At 39.2% G+C, this 17,037-nt stretch overlaps 1 protein-coding gene across 19 annotated transcripts in view; it reads right to left on the bottom strand.

Annotated features, from left to right (window-relative positions):
• TJP1 (tight junction protein 1) overlaps positions 1 to 17,037 on the bottom strand; it is a 174,383-nt gene that overhangs the window by 27,418 nt on the left and 129,928 nt on the right. For all 19 annotated transcript variants that reach the window (XM_068957803.1, XM_068957807.1, XM_068957819.1 and 16 more), the window contains 9 exons: positions 15,487 to 15,611; positions 15,171 to 15,273; positions 12,248 to 12,527; positions 11,550 to 11,653; positions 10,593 to 10,761; positions 10,082 to 10,226; positions 2,580 to 2,716; positions 737 to 842; positions 331 to 481 (listed from right to left, as the gene is read on the bottom strand). In XM_068957803.1, coding sequence (XP_068813904.1) covers positions 331 to 481; positions 737 to 842; positions 2,580 to 2,716; positions 10,082 to 10,226; positions 10,593 to 10,761; positions 11,550 to 11,653; positions 12,248 to 12,527; positions 15,171 to 15,273; positions 15,487 to 15,611 — 1,320 coding nt within the window. The remainder of the gene's footprint in view (positions 1 to 330; positions 482 to 736; positions 843 to 2,579; positions 2,717 to 10,081; positions 10,227 to 10,592; positions 10,762 to 11,549; positions 11,654 to 12,247; positions 12,528 to 15,170; positions 15,274 to 15,486; positions 15,612 to 17,037) is intronic.

Here is a 17,037-nt window from a genome sequence, read left to right as displayed (position 1 = left end):
GATTAAGCACTTCCAGATTCTAACTGGTAGTAAAATATGTAACAAATATGTATACAAACACTATTTAGCCAAACAGCGACCCAACAGTTAAAAAACATTTTCACTTGGCTTTAGTCTAGACAACTGGACATATAACTCACTAACCTTCCTAGCAATAGCACAATTAACAAGAAATTGTGCTATTAAGTCATCTAATACAGTTCAGAGTACACATAGAAAAACAGTATGAACTACAACAACAACAATATATTTGATACTACAAAAACAAAACAAAAACCAAAAACTACTTTGGTATAATCCACTTTTGTACTGTTACCAATTTTGACATACCCTGAGAATCTGGTCTCCTTCCTCTAATCCTTCTTTGGCTGCAGGGCTGTCTTCCAGAACACCAGCTACAAATATGCCAACATCATTGCCACCAGCTAGCCGCAAGCCCACACTATCTCCTTTTTTGAATTTTACCAGCTTCATGCTTGGCCTAGAGATTTAGGAAATATTCCACTTAGAAGTAAAATAGTATAAAGTATCCTAATAAATTTGAGGCTGTGGAGATATGGAAAGCAGTAATTTGCCTGTTGCTTCAATTAGAGCATTTCATGGTATGCATACCAGTTAAGTGTATATTGACTGCAGCTGCTACAACAAACTCACTAGCAGCCTTATTCATCACCTCAGCCAAAAACTTTGCTTGCTCAAGAATGTGATAGATTCAAATAGAATTGAGTTACGTTACCGAAGCATTCCATCTTCATGGGTTGAATTGGGTAACGGACCATCAGATGGACTGACGGGTAAATCCACATCTGGCTGTCCTCCCTGTGCATACACTGGCTTTGGCTCTATAAATAAAAAAAAAAAAAAAATCAAATATTTGAGGTGTCTATTTGGTCTTTTAAATGTGAAACACATCCTAACACCCTAATGATTTCTTCAGTAGCCCTCTACTATCCACAAACCCACTTGCATTAACTTGAAGATTACTTATTAGTAACTTATAACAGAAGACACACTCACCTTGTCATTCAAAATAGGGCAATTCCTGGTCTAATTATTACTTTGGCAAAAATCCCAATGTTTCCTTTACGCTTCAGTAAGTTGAGTATTCTATACACTGCAAAACTGCAAGAACTAGAAGGCTTTATGATTCCTCAAGCCCACTCTAAACCCTTCTCTCCCCCCCCATCTTTAGGCCTTGATATGCCTAATGTTACTTGCTCATTTTCCATTAGCTCTCTTCCCATAAGCATTCTTTAATTTTTGAAACAAAAATACCAGAAACAGTGTAACTACAGCTCCGTGTCTTTTAGTTGGCCGATTTCAGTGCTTTATTTGGTTCAACACAAGCTGTTCTTACCAATGGGTACTTACTATGCCTCTGCTGCATAGAGTCTCTGGTGTCTCCGGGAAGAAACTACAGTCTTTCCCCCTGTAGCGGACGCTAATAGAGACTCTTACCTGCCACACGGCTGTCTGTGTTGCAAGAATTTACATTTATAGCATTGTCACTGCATGTTTGATAAAAGCTGAATTCAAACAAGGCTAATGTTGTCTTCTGCTTTTACCAGCTACCCTACCGTCTTCCTTTCCAATTTGAGCTCATTTGAATGAGCCAGTTTGAAATTGGATAACCTCAGATAACAGTTTTATTACATGCCTTTTATAACAGAGTTCATCCTTACCATACAGTAGTATACCATTCTCCTGCAAATTTCTGATGATCCCTTCCTAGCCCTTCTGAACGCTCTCCTTCCACACCATCAACATCGGGCACCATCAACCACACCTAACCACGTCTGCATTAGTCTTTGAAAGATCCTCATTTCCTTACAGCTTTCTGTAGCACTATTAAAGGATTACATGCTTTTTTACACCTCCTCCACCACCACGCGTCATACAAACTCAATCTCAGTTGCAAACACAGATTTGGATAATACCTTTATTTACCGGCTTACCTCTCCTCCCGTCCAAACTCTTCAGTTCTTTACTGAGCTACTGAATCCTACACATGGTAGTCTCATTGCTCATCCCTTAAGTTCTCAATTTCCCTCCCCCCCCCCCCCCGCCCAAACTTGAATGTGTTTCTCATTCTACTCTGCCTTTCCAGGGCAGCTCCCTCTAAACGGTTTACACAGCTCCTCTTCATCTGCTTTCAAATTCCACCAAAAACCTCTGTATTTTTAAACCCCACAAAATCCTAAAAGAACTGCTCAGAACAGTGTCCAGTAAGCATACGATCTCATGCCTCCCACCTTGCAACTGGCTTTCATCTGCTGCCATTTAGCTTATACTTTCCCCTCAGGGGAGGCAAAAAAAACCCCTCTTTTTTATTATTAGTTGCAATTAACTTTTTATAATGGCTTCTTGGTCCATGACTGCAGTTAGTAAGCACTATAATAACAAAGCATTTTAGAAGCGTTATTGTTCCCAAAGATGACTCAAAACAGGTTGAAGTAATTAGAACTTGGTCTGTTTTAAGACTTCGTAAGAAATCATTCCACAACTGTGCAATGATGTGAATCTTTACTGGGCATCCGTTCTTAAAGATACGCATTAAATTAACGTTTTAACATTTTTACCTGGGAGTGGAGGAGTTTGCTTTTCAGTTCTTTCAGCTGCCACGTCTTCCACAGTTTTAGAAGCATCATCTGCGTTCTTTACTGGTGTAGAGACAGCTCCTGGTTTAGTTATTCTCTCATCTTCTCTGCTTCGAAGGCTATATTAGGAAAAATAAGAAGAAGAAAAAAAAATCAACTCTGCATATAGAATTACAATGATTGTGTGCTACTAAAACTAAAGAGCAAAATCTTTTCACTCAAGAGGCACCAATCACTATTTAACAAGGTTTTGTTCTCTTAGAGCACCACAATAGTAACATTTTTACCATTTCACAATTTTTCAAAAACGTTGTCCCAACTTTGCTAGAAAAAACAAGAACACCACCCCTCACATGCGCGCTCTGACACATGCGTCCCTCTCCAAACATGGCTATTTGGAAAGAGAAGGGCCAGGGTGAACCAGACTGCTATCTTTTCTACTCCTTCCTTCAAGTGAGGAAGCCCTACACACAGGCTCCATACAGAAACTACCTTAAGATGTTTAGAAGTAAAGGAGTCCCAATGTTGCTCTCCGTCACGCTTCCTTGTGGAGGTACAGGACCTCCAGAGGCAGTGCCAGGCTGCGCTTTGGCTGTGCTGGTCCCCACCGTGCGTGGGAGCTGCCCTAGGCGGGCAGATGTGTGCGCACCACACGGCACCGCTTCGTGGCGGTGCAAGGTGGAATCCAAACCGCCCCTTGCCGCTTCCTGCCCTCTGCAGAGCGCGTGGCCCTAAGTCCACAGCTGCTGCACTTCGCTGCACTTCAAAGTGAAAAATAGGAGTATTTCTCATATAGTCAGTCATCTGACTTATTTTAGCAAAGGACAACTGGCCTGCTCTTGTGTTTCTCCTCTACGTGTTCAGAGCATAAAATATAATCAAAGGAGTATATGACAAGCTAAAAAAAAAAAAAAAACCCTCTCATTCTGAAAACAATATCTAAAGCTTAAAGAATGCGATTTCTACTCCTTTAACTCAAAGATCAGTCATTTTAATATAGAGTTTACTTTGCTACCAGCTATACCATGGCAGAACTGTATACATACACAATATACACGCTGTATGTTAAACTTAACTGTTACACTCCCATCTGATCAATATGAAATAACGTATTATGGCTAGAGCAGATCAACATTAATAAGCAGTTGGAAAAAAACAAAGTCATAGGCCAGGATACTAAAGAGAGAGTCTTAGCTGCAGAGCGCACACGTTCTGAGCAGGCCAGAGACATTCAAGATGTCTACTCAGGTCCTGACCGCACTGGCAAATACACAAGGATAAAAAGGTATTTGAGAAGAGACAGACAGACCCAAACAAACCATACCCTTTTATATAATATCACACTTAATTGCCACAGAGGAAACAAACAGGCATTCGAAAGAGGAACGCAGAGCTTGGTTGCAAGTGCAACTCCCTCTCCTGAGAGGTCTGTACGGAGAAAAACCACCTGCCTGTCACTACCAACAGCTAGATGGTGCTACTACACAATAACGACTACCGCTTTCCACAAAGTAAAAACGTATCCACAGACATCCAGTAGGCAGAGTAAAGACTGTTTCTCTGTTAATGAGAACTACTACTACAAAAGTTTTATGAAGAAGGACTTAGGAAAAAAAAGAAAAAAAAAATCGGATCTCCTGACCCAAGATTTGCATGAAAGAATAAAAGAAATAGTGAGTAAACATGAGTAAACCGTGCTTTTCTAAAGCAATGTTGTATGTTGCATGTTATGAAACATCAGGGACAAAGCTTAGTTGCTCAGCTCTGCTCTCTAGACAGACTGCTTGCGAACTCAATGTTCATTTGCCATACTAATACACTTCACTACTACCTTCTTCTACCAGTTAGTTTTAGAAACATAGCCATCATCAGAAGTATGCACAAACTGTAACAACCCACAGAAGACGCAGGCACCCTTCCTTGTAAACAACCAGCTATTTTGCAAGTGGTTGTTCAACAGAAGTACAGTGGCTTCATTTTTAAAAACCTTACTTATGACTTTTTTCTTAATTCAAATAAATATACTTTTAAGCTGTCTTTTAGAGTTGATAAAGACCATGCTAAAACCATTAGGTCAAGCAAACTGAAAAGCAAGCATTGACTTTTCTGCTTTCTGCTGCCTAACTTCCGTAAAAATGTTGCTGTTGCTCTTTCAGATCTTCAGCATACATTCATCTGTACACAAAATAAAATGCATAAGATAAAGCAATAATTTTACTCCCAGTACCAGGCTGAGATATGACTGGACTCTTCATTTCCCCGAAAAAAAGTTACTGTCTCTCATTAAAGCCAAGCAGACACATTTAGTTATTTAAAAGCATACTAAATAATTTACAAACCAAAAGAAGCCTCATAACAATATAGACTACAATTGCCTCTTCCGCCCCCTGACAAAAGACGTTCGGGTACCAAGCACATGTTAATAATATTTTACAGTAAATTTCTCCTTGAGCCCTCTCTACCTGTTTCTTGCCCTCTCCCAAAACTTAACAGAAGCCACATTCCAAAACGGCGTTCTCTGTTTTGCCTGAACACTAAGGTCCAAAATACCAGAGTTAGCATACAGGACAACATTCATTTTATGTTTTCTCGCTGCGTGATGTAAGAGCACTGTAATTTTATGCTCCTTGTGTATCTGCATATATCAAAAAACCCCATAAATATAAGGGGGAAAAAACCCCCAGCTCACCAGAACAGTAACTAGAACGCAAGCACTGGGAGCGCGGCACAAAACGGAGGCAGCCAAACACCGGCGCTCACTCAGGTACGCGAAGCGCTACGCTTCAAGGCTACGCCACCGCCATGCTCGCAGGCGAGCATACCTGGGCAACGACCACGGCTGTAAAAGGTCAGTTCTGTTCTATGTAAGAAAACAAAGTTTAAATGGGAAAGACGACAGAAACAGAACAAAATGAAAAAGCTCAGAATAACAGGAGAGTAGAAACCTTCTGTTTTGTTCAGCTTGCCTAAGCCGGCATTGCACGCCTCCCCCTCTGCAAGATGGCACAGGGAACACTTGATGCTGTCTCTGTTCCTAGGTAACAGAAACTTGTTGAGAAGTGACAGCTGCACTTCCCATGAGTCAAAGGTGTTATTAACGGCAACATCTGTGCTGTGTCAGGGCCCTTTCCACTCCGCCTCCCCCCTCCTTTTTTTTTTTTTTTTTTTTTTACTAAAAGTATGCCCAACTACAGCAGCTTGAAACAACCTTCAGTTACAAACTGCCGAGTCAGCTGCACATTAGCACCATCGACTGTGGTTTTCATTACTTGCAAAAAAAAAAAAAAGTTTGCAAAACATTCTTGTTGCATGTGTTACATTTGCACAGAAAAGCTTTGAAAAATATCAATGTACTTTGCCCAAACATATTTTCAGTATACTTTCAACCGCTCATCACGAGAAGACGGTAAGAGCCCATATCAGCATTTTCCTGAGCACATTCAAAATAGGGTCGACTTCTGTCCAACAGTCCAGTTTTTCACTGTATTGTTTCAGAAACAGACAGGGGAAGCCTCTAGCGCTGCACGCACGTACTCACAGAGGCATTAAGCGAGTCAGGCTCATCCTTTCAGAACTAAGGACCACCTCTATAGAGCTTTCTTCAAGCTACCATATCTTTCTTGCTGAGGCTGAAACGCTAAACATACCAAAAACCATTGTTGTGATTCCACTGTCCAGGGAAAAAGGACAGCAAAGGGGAAACAGGTCCCAAGAGCGAGTTCTTTCAGTTGGCAAAAGGCCGCCCAAAGATGTCACAGACAATAGGCAAGACAGAGCAATAGGACCAGAGAGGTAAGAGTCAGTATGCATGATACTACCCCCCAGGCACTCTCCACCTTAGCGTGCAGAGACTCCTTTCGCTCATCTCCGACTCTCCAAGTATTGCTCTTAAAACAAAGGACGTCAGGGAACTGAGGTAACTTTACATAATCTATTAAGATATTTTTTCCCCTCTACCTAAACAGCTCTTACATACATCTTTAAAACGATACTTACTCTTTAAAACACGGTCTGCTCAGGGATTTCCTCCCCAAAGCCAGGACGTCTTTATATCTTGTATTTCATTTAGTGCTTAAATTCAGTATCAGTTGGCTAAAAATTCTGAGGGTCTCCAGAGCTACAAGCATTTGCCTATATCTGCAGATTTCCAAGTCCTTTCAATATGGAGGAACTACTAAGAAATGACTGGTTAACCTAAAGCTACCTTAGAAAGGAATCAAAAACCAAGCTTCTTACCTGTGGACAGAAGAGACGCCAGATCTGGGTTCTCTCCTCATTTGGAGGGGGGAAGGGAGGGGGGGAGGAACCCTTTAGAAATCTCTGCTGTACCTGGAAATCATTATGTCCACTAAGAGTCAATCCTGAGTCCTCACTGACTTAATGTATGTTCACATGTAGACTACCGATTAAAATAAAAACATTATCCCATGCAAAGACAAAATTTTGCCCAAATTAGCACAGAAACCAGTAACTTCACGTAAGAACCTACCATTTTCTGGATCCTTTCTAAGGCTAACTATGGATAGCTTGCAATCTACCATAACAGAAAAACATAAGACATGGGTAATCAGTAATCTTTTGACTATTAGTAAATTAAGAAGATTATGTTCTAGAATCTGAGTTTTAGAAAAGTTAGCAGATTTCTGCAGTACAGTGCACATCTTAAAGTGTCAGTCTGCAGTGAAGCTTGTATGAAAAGACCAAGTGCATTCCAGTGAAATTTTTCTGTTCGTCAGCATACGCTTGGCAGAACAGCGGCTAGGAAGTCTCATTATCTTCAATACAATCTTAACATCCTTCTAAAGCTCACAAGATGTGATGAGTTTTTTGCACTTTTTCTTCCTCAGTTTTGTTGTCCTCAAGCAGCTTTGAGATCAATCTTTCACCAAATTTTAAACCATGACACGGAGCTGCATCTAATTTGCTCTTACAGCAAATCTATTCCTGCACCCACAAAAAAGTTGCTTCTAACATGTTTTTCTTACATGGCTCAGTGCCCAACAGATTTTTCTGATCTTGAAAGAGACATGGCCAACAGGAAGTTAACCCACGCCAAGGTAGCTCTTGTTCATAAAGTAGATGTAACGGACACATTCAGAGTCGAGATAGCTTCAAAGTTCCTTCTCAGGAAGGATTTAATTCTTCTGACAGTTTAATCCATAGGGAGGAAGTGGCTATCTACCTAAACTACTGTATTTAATAGGACAGGAAAGAACACTGAGGTAAATAAGTCAAGGTTTCAATTTTGATGGATTTTTTTTTTCCCCCCCCTCAACTCCATCAGTCCTTTTCATGCTCTACTAGAAACGCATGATAAGAAATACAGGTTTCAGATCTGACAGACACCTCACACCCTTTACAATCAAGTTTGTCAGTGTCTCCTACTTGAAGGGTATACTCAAGAGGAAGGCAAAGCTACACAAATCACTTCAATTGACATTCAGAATTGTTCAGATTATTTCAAAATGCTTATTTTCTCCATGCTTTAACTCAGATTCCAGGAAATGTCCTTTTTACTTCCTCCTTGAAAGGACCGTCAATAAAATCATTATTAATGCTAAAAGCCACAACCAAAAACAAAAGCTTGACTCCCTTTGTGACATATTCTTAGATAGCAATATCATGACATGAGGAAGAAGATGCAGAACAGCCATTGACCCTGAATTTCCACTATTGTCTTCATAACTAAAACCATGGAGCTGATTTCCTCACCTAAGAAATACCTTGAGTTGGTTGATCCTTTTATATGAAGAAAGGAAAAACAAGTTAACAGCTCACTGTACTTGAATTTTTTCCTCAGACACTACGTGGAGAAAAGAGTATCAGCAAAGAAGGAAGGGCTCTCCACAGTCGCTGTGTTTGCCCCTGCTTTTGTAAGCAGGGATTCGATCTACCTAGTTTAAGGCAGAAAACTGTATGGCTGAACTTCCATCTTTCTATAGAACAGGATTCTACTAGCCACTAACGGCAGCTATACCATGACAAACTCTGGAATAAGCAAAAATGGTAGCTATACAAAATGTGAAGTATTGCAATACAGTTCAAAACACCTTGAAAGGCGAAGATATGTGGTAAAAATTGAACTCGCCCTCCAACTCCAGTTGTCCTAGCTCTCATGGATGTTTTCCCGAGCTATAAAACGTGCATTTCTAAAACAAACGAAGCAGCATGGCATCCCCGAGTCGAGGATCCTGTTGTTGACCTTTTCTCACCAATTTGGGGTTTCTACATGAAAACAATCTTTTCTGCCTTGTGATCTCTATAAACATCATTCAGTGGAAGAGAGGGGGAAGCATCTGGAATCCCTAACCGCAAGCTGGGGTACATGCCAGGAAAGGCCTGCCTTGTACACTTACCAACTCTCAGAAGATATTTGAAAACCTGAGCACGTAAGTATCATTTTGCCTGCCCCTTTGGTGAACAACAGGTTACTAATACACAATAATCACATATACCTAAGTTTTAAAGAACAGCTGGCTGTAACTTGGTTTTTCAGGATTTTTGACATTTTAAAATAGTCAAATAAAGGCTCCAATTCTGATGTTCTCAATAGAGCATCAGCACACTGCCAAGGCAGGAAGTTTTTTCTATTAGCCTACACCACAAAACAATAATCTCAAGCACTCTATATTCCAGAGTAAATTCCAACATTTTTGTTTTGCTGCTCCACCTACAAGAACTCAAAAGGCAAAGTTTTCTCTCAAGACAAACATTTGTTCGAATAAAAACTAAAATCCTCCCCAAATTTTCTAATTCCTATTCCTAATAAATTAGTGTCCATTTCCAACACAATCTGTGCAAATGCAAAAAAAAGATTATTCAAGACTGTTTTTTCTGCCATATGAAATTCTAATCTAAACTATATAATTACTTTTCTCTAAATTCTAGTAGTCTTACCTACTTCAGAACTATCAATGTCCCACTACCAAAGTCAAACTGCAAAAATTACATTCCAAAACTACACCTGCTGAGCAATACAGCTTATTTTGCAAGAATTAAATATATTTAGAGACATGAGATAACTTCCTCACAAGCCGTTTTGAAAAGTTATAAAGCTCATAGCTGAACAAAGTAGATTTCAACAAATTTACCTAGATTGGACAGTAGGGAGTTTGCTATTAGTCATCTTATAATGCACAAGATCACAGCTAATTTCTTTCCGAGACCAAAATATGTTGCATATGCTTCAATAACATCTCACTAGTATCAAACCTATATGACCATTCACATAACCACATTCTAAGAGTAAGATTACTTTAAAGAAGGAGTAATACCAAGCTTTGAGGTTCAATTTCTCCTGAGGCCTAGGAGTATTTGGATCACGAGCAGCGGGCTCAGCTGCATCCCTTGAGACAGTAAATTCTGTATTACTTTCACCATCATACTGCATCACATTTGTCATACTGTATAAATCCAAGCACGCCTATACTGCTTAAAAGTCACATTAAATAGTTGATTTAAAAATAAGACAATGCTGCCATCACCTGCCGTTGCTGGGCTGCTGTGGAGAATGTCTGGAATGGTCTGAAGGCTCTGACCTCTGGTCAGGAGATCGTGAACGACTGCGGCGGGGCCTGTCATGGGATCGGTTGGAATGATCGGATGCCAGCGACTGAATTTCTGAAATGTCTGTTAAATAAAAGTTGTTTTTTCATGAAATGATTGTAATTAAAATGATGGTGTGACCTGCCCAAATGGAAATAAGCTTTTGCAGAGATTTTTTTAATGAGGATGTTAGACCTTCTATGTTTATTTCAAACCAAAATAACTAGATTAGTATTCCTGTAAGAATAATTTCAAGAAAAGGAACAGCATCTTTTTTTTCCCCCCTCCATATTTTTAAAGGTGTGAATTCCAATCATGCTCAAACAACATTTTACCCACATGGCAATCCTACTCATAACTCATTCCTCCTCCCCACCCTCTCATCCCATATAGGGATTTCATGTCTTCACAATACAGGGAATTCCCTTTGGGAATCAAGTCTATACTCACCATCTCTTTCTGAAGCATTAGCAGAATGAATACTGTCAGAAAGATCAGGGACGTTCAAGAGCGTAGCTCGTTCGTCTCGTTGAACGACCATCTTCAACTTGCCTTTTGACCTTTCTATTAGTGTTTTTGCATCTGCTAAGGACATATTTTCTGTCACTGTGCCATTTATCTGCAACAGATTAAAAAGACTACAGATAATAATTTATTGAAAAATAGTGAATCTCCAATAAAGTGGAGATGATGTTTCTCTGTCCAATGATATTTAGAAACACGTAGGGATATATAACAAATTGCCATAGTTGAATTCAAATACTATATAACGAAAGACAATTGGGCTCATTTGAGGTACAACGTTATATTCTTCCTTCAAAGACAAAAATCTTTGCCACTAATACAATAAAAAAACCACAAAAATACGGTTGCTATTTTTGAAGTAGTCACTGTGCTCAGCAGAGTAAGAAAGGATATGTTCTTCTGCACTAATACGTTTGTGGTAATGTCCTAAAGTGAAAACTGTTAATAGGAGACAAAAATTCCCGCATATGTTGATTTCCACAAAACCAAGTTTAACCCGAAGGAAACTTTAGTATTGCACAATAGTATGATCCTGTAACACTATATTGTATAACTAACCACCTAGAGCCTAAGTTTCATACCATTCCCCCCCCCCCTTTTTTTTTTTTTAGTATTATGCATTTACAGTGAGATTTCTCATTTATAAAAGCATTATTGTTCTAAGGCCTGTGGAATAATACCTGACAAACAATAACTGCTTTAAGTAAAAATAAGTAAATAAAGACGTGGATTTACATATAGCATCTTTTATTGACTTCTTTCAAGGATCAGGAAGTTGATACATTTTCTGCTGACAATAATTCTGCTGTTGAGAAACAGTTAATTCTAGGAACAGTTACATCAACGAATTTTCCCTTTGACAAATAATACTATTTACTATACCTTCAGTACAACATCTCCTTCCTGAATATTGCCATCCCTTGCTGCCAGGCTATCCTGTGATATTTCTTTCACAAATATGTGGCTTGCCAACCGCAGACCATATTCTTAGGAGAAAAAAAAAAAAAAAAAAAAGATGTAGTTATAGTAAAGAACAAAGGCAGATGTACCTGAAGATTTACAGTGCTCCTTTATAGAAGGTCTACACCCAGAACAGAGGAGAGAGAATTTGGAAAAACAGAAACCCATTTATTTTTACTATTTCATTCCAAAATTTATTTAGAAGCAGGTTTCTAGTCTACAGTGCTTTTCTAGAGAGTCAGTCACCACAGTTACTATCCATTTTCATACTGCTACGCGTCAGTGTGATCTGCGTCAAGAAATAGGACAATGGGATACTGAGGTCCCTTCTAAAATACACAAAAGGTATGTAGCCGATAACTGACAACCAGAAGTCTCATGCTCAGTTGGGATATGTTTACAGTGTGTAACAGTTTGTCCTTAATTAAGCACCTGTATTTTGGAATATGAAAAATACCACTGGAAATGCAATAGCAGTTTTTAAGTTTTCAGCTATGCGCTTACCATCAGCAAGTAAGGGCTTCACAGACTGTGTGAAAATTGCTGTCAACACAGCACTGATTGAGGGATTTAGCCTTTAAAAGTCAGCAAAAGTCTAAGAGAATTCACAGTAAAGTTACCTTCATTTTTCCTCGATTTCACCAGTGTTACTTTGGTAGGTTTTGCAGGCTGACTGGAAGTAACCGATCTTCTGTCTGATCTTGGGGACAAGCTTCTCTCTCTGCTTGCACTTCGATCTCTTACCCAGCTCTTCTCATGCCTTCTGCTGGCACTTGGACCACCACGACTACTTCTTGGATCACGTATCTCTTCATCATAGCTATCTTCCTCATTTTCAGATACTGGTTCAGGTTCCGGTCGAGCTACAGGAATCTGAATTTTTTTCATCCTTCGGATAGTCTAAAACAAAAACACTAGCTATCAGCTTATATCTATGTGCAAGCATATCTCATAAGCCTCCTTCATCTTGCCTTGCCAAAATTTAAAAACATATTAATGCCTCCAGCTTGTATTTTTCCTTATTTATAGCTATTCACATATCATACATCACAAGTTGCAATTGTGTACTTGCATATATAGAGACAATACATATATACATCAAAGTCTTACAAATGTACATATTTATATTCTGAGAATAATGAGAGGTAGTTAGAACTAAATTATACAAAAAACACAAACTACAAGCAGGTCTTATTACAGAACCTGGAATGTTATACAAGAGCTAAAGATTCAAAGCGAAAGTCATGATGGTTAGCATAAGAACAAGTGTGGGATGTGTAGTTAGCCTCCGACAGAACAAATCTACCTAACTGTTACAAAACAGTAAGAGGCAGAATTCCAAACTTCCCACCCTTCAACTCGGAAAGAGAGATTTGGACTATCCTGTGAAGGTTTGTTAGTTAACAAGCAAAGCCCAATAACATCCACCAGACAGACAGGCTGTAGAGAATCATTCATGGACACTGACTGTCAAACTATAGAGAAAAAAAAAAAATATTACTGTCTGTAAACGTACTGAAAAATACTACTGGCAGGGAGGAGGGGAGAAGCATATGCCAGGTGAGAATATCACTACAGAGGCATCAGCCTAAGAACTACTCTTCTAACAAAGTCTCTCAAGAACCTATAAAGGTCCAAAAAAAAAAAAAAAAAAAGTATGAGAAGCCCATAACGCAAGATCATTAGCGAAGCTCTACAACAGAACTCAGAAGAGAGATCTTTCCTAGTTTAGTATCCTGGATTATTTTATTGCAGACTTAGTCTGCAACAGCAAACTAAAATGTTCACCCTATATATCATCCTTTAGGAGAAGGAAATTGAAGTAATCAAAGCACAAGATTTCTTTTCAATTGTAATCTTAGAACTACATAAGAAGTCCAGAGTAAAACTTTAGACTGTAATTTACAGAATCTGTCTCTTCCAGATGCAACAGATGCTGTGCTGTGGCACGTTAACAGCGTTACCCAACGTCAGAAGCAAAACAAAGCCCAAAACTCAGAAGAAAACGCACAACAGGCAGATACTCTTGTGAACGCTCTGAATTCTTCCACTCTTGCTACAGAATTCTATCCAACTGATACAGGAGACTCTTCAGCACAGATTCATGGAAAACTCTGCTTTATTTACAGTTGTTTTCGTTCTCTGCATCAGTGTACTGATTTCTTCTTCTGCACAGAGTGACAACTCCTGACAAGGAGGACAGCCTTTGTAGCACAACACCACATTCTCTTTCCACAGAGCTACATATCTGAAAGCCCTCTCTGCTTCAACCCACAAATCGGTTACTGGCACTGCTCAAAACTTCTTTCACTAACATGTAATCTACTGTACGCTCAATGTCTTACTGACAGTAATTCTCCTTAACTTTGAAACCTGTCAATCTTCCAAAGTTATGTTTATGCAAGCCACAGAGGAAAGGGAACATTAGTGCTGAAAGTTCAAAGTTTGCTGAGCTGATACAGATGTATCTTGAACATTGATGGCTGTCTCCAGGATAAAAATCAGACTCCATTTAAAAGGTTTAGTTCTGTAACATATAGCAAATAAACAGGTTATGCATAAAATTCTTTCAATAATTGATTTTTCTCTGGATAAATCTGGAAATTGCTGCATTCCTACTACTGAACGATACAGAGGTTGATTTGTTTGTTTGTTTAGGGGGAGGGGGTGAACATGACACAACAACTAAATCTTCCAGTGATTAGCTTTACAACATTAATTGCTACACCCGATATTTAAGTCTTGAAAGCCCTGCACAGCACACCACGCACAGATGTTTTGTCTCTATGCTTGAAGGAATTGCCAGATTCACCAATGCAAAACATGGCAATTTTTTGCAACCCTACTAAAGGGCTCAAGAAGAGTACGAGAACAGCTGCCAGCACAAAGGCTTTTCTACATGACCTAGAAAGTCCATTTTCCTATATTAAGCAATTGCTAAACACTGTTCTTTTTTGTATTTTACTTTCTCAGTAATATAAATCTGCAATTTCTACAGAGAGTCAGATTACTACCCTCCAGCGATGACGTGTTCTGCTGTTTTGCAAGTTCAAAGCTGACCATGCACTTTGAATAAACCTACAAAATTATAGGAATTAAGGTAATGATACTTTATTTTGGCAAACTATTTGTTGAGCATAAGAAGAATGACATTAGGGCTTGAACAGCGGCTAGCTTATGCCAGCCTCTGAAAAACTTGATAAAAGTACACTCCAGAAGGCAAAGAAAGATAAAACAAAGCCAAGAATTGAGCTTTTGGCAACCTGAAAAGAACTTTATGATAAGCAAAAGGTGTTTCCACTATCCAATGCCATATTACCCAAAAACACCATCCACATTAAAAAAAAAAAAAAAAAGTGCGATTTTGGATGACCCACATGATAAGCATGTCATATCATCACTTAAAACTGAAACATCACTCAGTATTTAGCCAAGTAGCATTCAAGTATCTTTCATTATGCATGTATTTCATCACAGACTTTTCAACAATCTTTGGCTCTGTAACTACTGAAATAAGCTTAAATCTTCAAGATATTCACTTACAATTTTGGCATTCTTCCCGCTTTTCCTCAGTTGCTGAACAGCAAATGCATGTTCCACATTATCCATTGAAACTCCATTAACCATTGCAACACGGTCATTTTCTCTAAATGAAAAACAGGATGCAGTATAAATACTTTATGCTGAGCAGAAAAATGTTGGGGAACAGGTGTTCCTGACGAAACTATATGTAGTATAAACTTACTATACAGACAGCTATAGATTATCTTGAGAGTAAAATAATTAGGAGGTTAATTTAAGTTACCTTTGTCAAACATGAACGCTCTGAATCAAAACATAGTTATAGTTTGGCACTTACTGTAGCAGTCCTTCTGCTGGGCCTCCTTTCAGCACATCAGAAATAACTATTGATGTCTCACCACTCTGAAAGTGAGGATTATCTCTTCCTCCAGATATTGCAATACCAAATCCAAATCCTGGTGCCTACAACGTAACAAGAGAAATATTTTCATTAATATTTACATTTCCACAATGTACATTATTGTGTCAAACATGAAATGGTCCTATGGAACGAGTAAAACTTTTTGGAAGAAGGAAGGATCAAATGAACCACGCAGAAGACTCTGCAACTCAAGAACAGGAGAAAGATTAGAAAACAAAAACAAAACAACCAAAACCCTACCTTTAGAAGCCAGAGAACATAACAGACTAGCTACCTAATCTCTCCCAAGCACAAAATATTAGAGTTCCCATTCGTATTCTTATGGTCTGGGCCTCAGACTGTCATTACTAAGACCTCAGTCTTCAGCAAGCACAACACACCGTACCACTGTGTTGAGATACCTATTCAAAGCCATACCACGCTTTCTTTCACGTTATGGTATTTACCCAGTTTGACCTCACTTAGCTCCAGAACTGACAGGATCACAGCACGATAGTATGACCGCAGGCTCAGTTCTTAGGAATAATAGCAAGATCACCCGTACCATTAAATACATCAAAACCTTGTCAGCACTTGCAAATCATCTGCATCTTAACAAGAGCCACTTGATTCAAACTTTCCCTCTAGGGTGACCTGCCACTATAGCAAGGTCAATGCCTCCAACAAGTTATTTCTGTTAGGTATTTCAAGATATGACAATTATGCTTACATTTCTGCCTGGGAGCATTGAGGGTGGGAAATTATCTAAATATAACTGTTTTGCAAACTGTCTAGCTCTTCCATTATTGCTCAGAAAACAAACATTGGCAGGAGGACAATATATATTTCCATTTAAATGCTACATTTTGCTCGAGAAGGTATTTTGAAACTTTAAACTGTGCAGAATACGCATTCACCGAAAGAAACAGACTGGGTTTCAGTCAATTCCTCCTCTCTGCTCTACAGCAGCATGCGCTCGGTGCCGGAGGGTTTTTTTTTTTTTTTCCTTCCACCCCCTTCCCCCTCTCATGCTCTTTTGGGGAAGCACGACCCAGCTTCAGCAACAAGTCTCCTATCCCTACCGTGACAGCAGTAGCAACACAGCAGCTTTTCAGACAGTAGTTACTGATCAAACACACCTGTTTCTCATTTCCCCCCAAAAGAGAGGACATACAGAGATGGTCCACATGTAGCCAACAGGCACTGAATAGGACCACACAGTATTAAAATAAAGATTTGGAAAGTCATTGCTCAGAGAGAGATTTCAACAAATAGCAAGTATTGTTGCCAGGAATGAAGGAAATAAGGTTGCTCTAACAAACTGGAAAGAGTCTTACTGCTTCTTTTACCTTCATTTCAAACCTCTAACGCAGGCCTGGACAGCCCTCCAAGGGGCGTTCCAGCCAGAAGTCATGGCTGCCGTTCAGGAATTGCTAAGCGAAACTCTGCCATGCAGCAGGACAATCCAAATGATCATAATGACTGCTT

Source organism: Struthio camelus, chromosome 12 (assembly GCF_040807025.1).
Source record: "Struthio camelus isolate bStrCam1 chromosome 12, bStrCam1.hap1, whole genome shotgun sequence".
Lineage (NCBI taxonomy): Eukaryota > Metazoa > Chordata > Aves > Struthioniformes > Struthionidae > Struthio > Struthio camelus.
The sequence above is the reverse complement of the archived record's forward strand: the minus strand, read 5'-3'. Positions and strand labels throughout refer to the sequence as shown.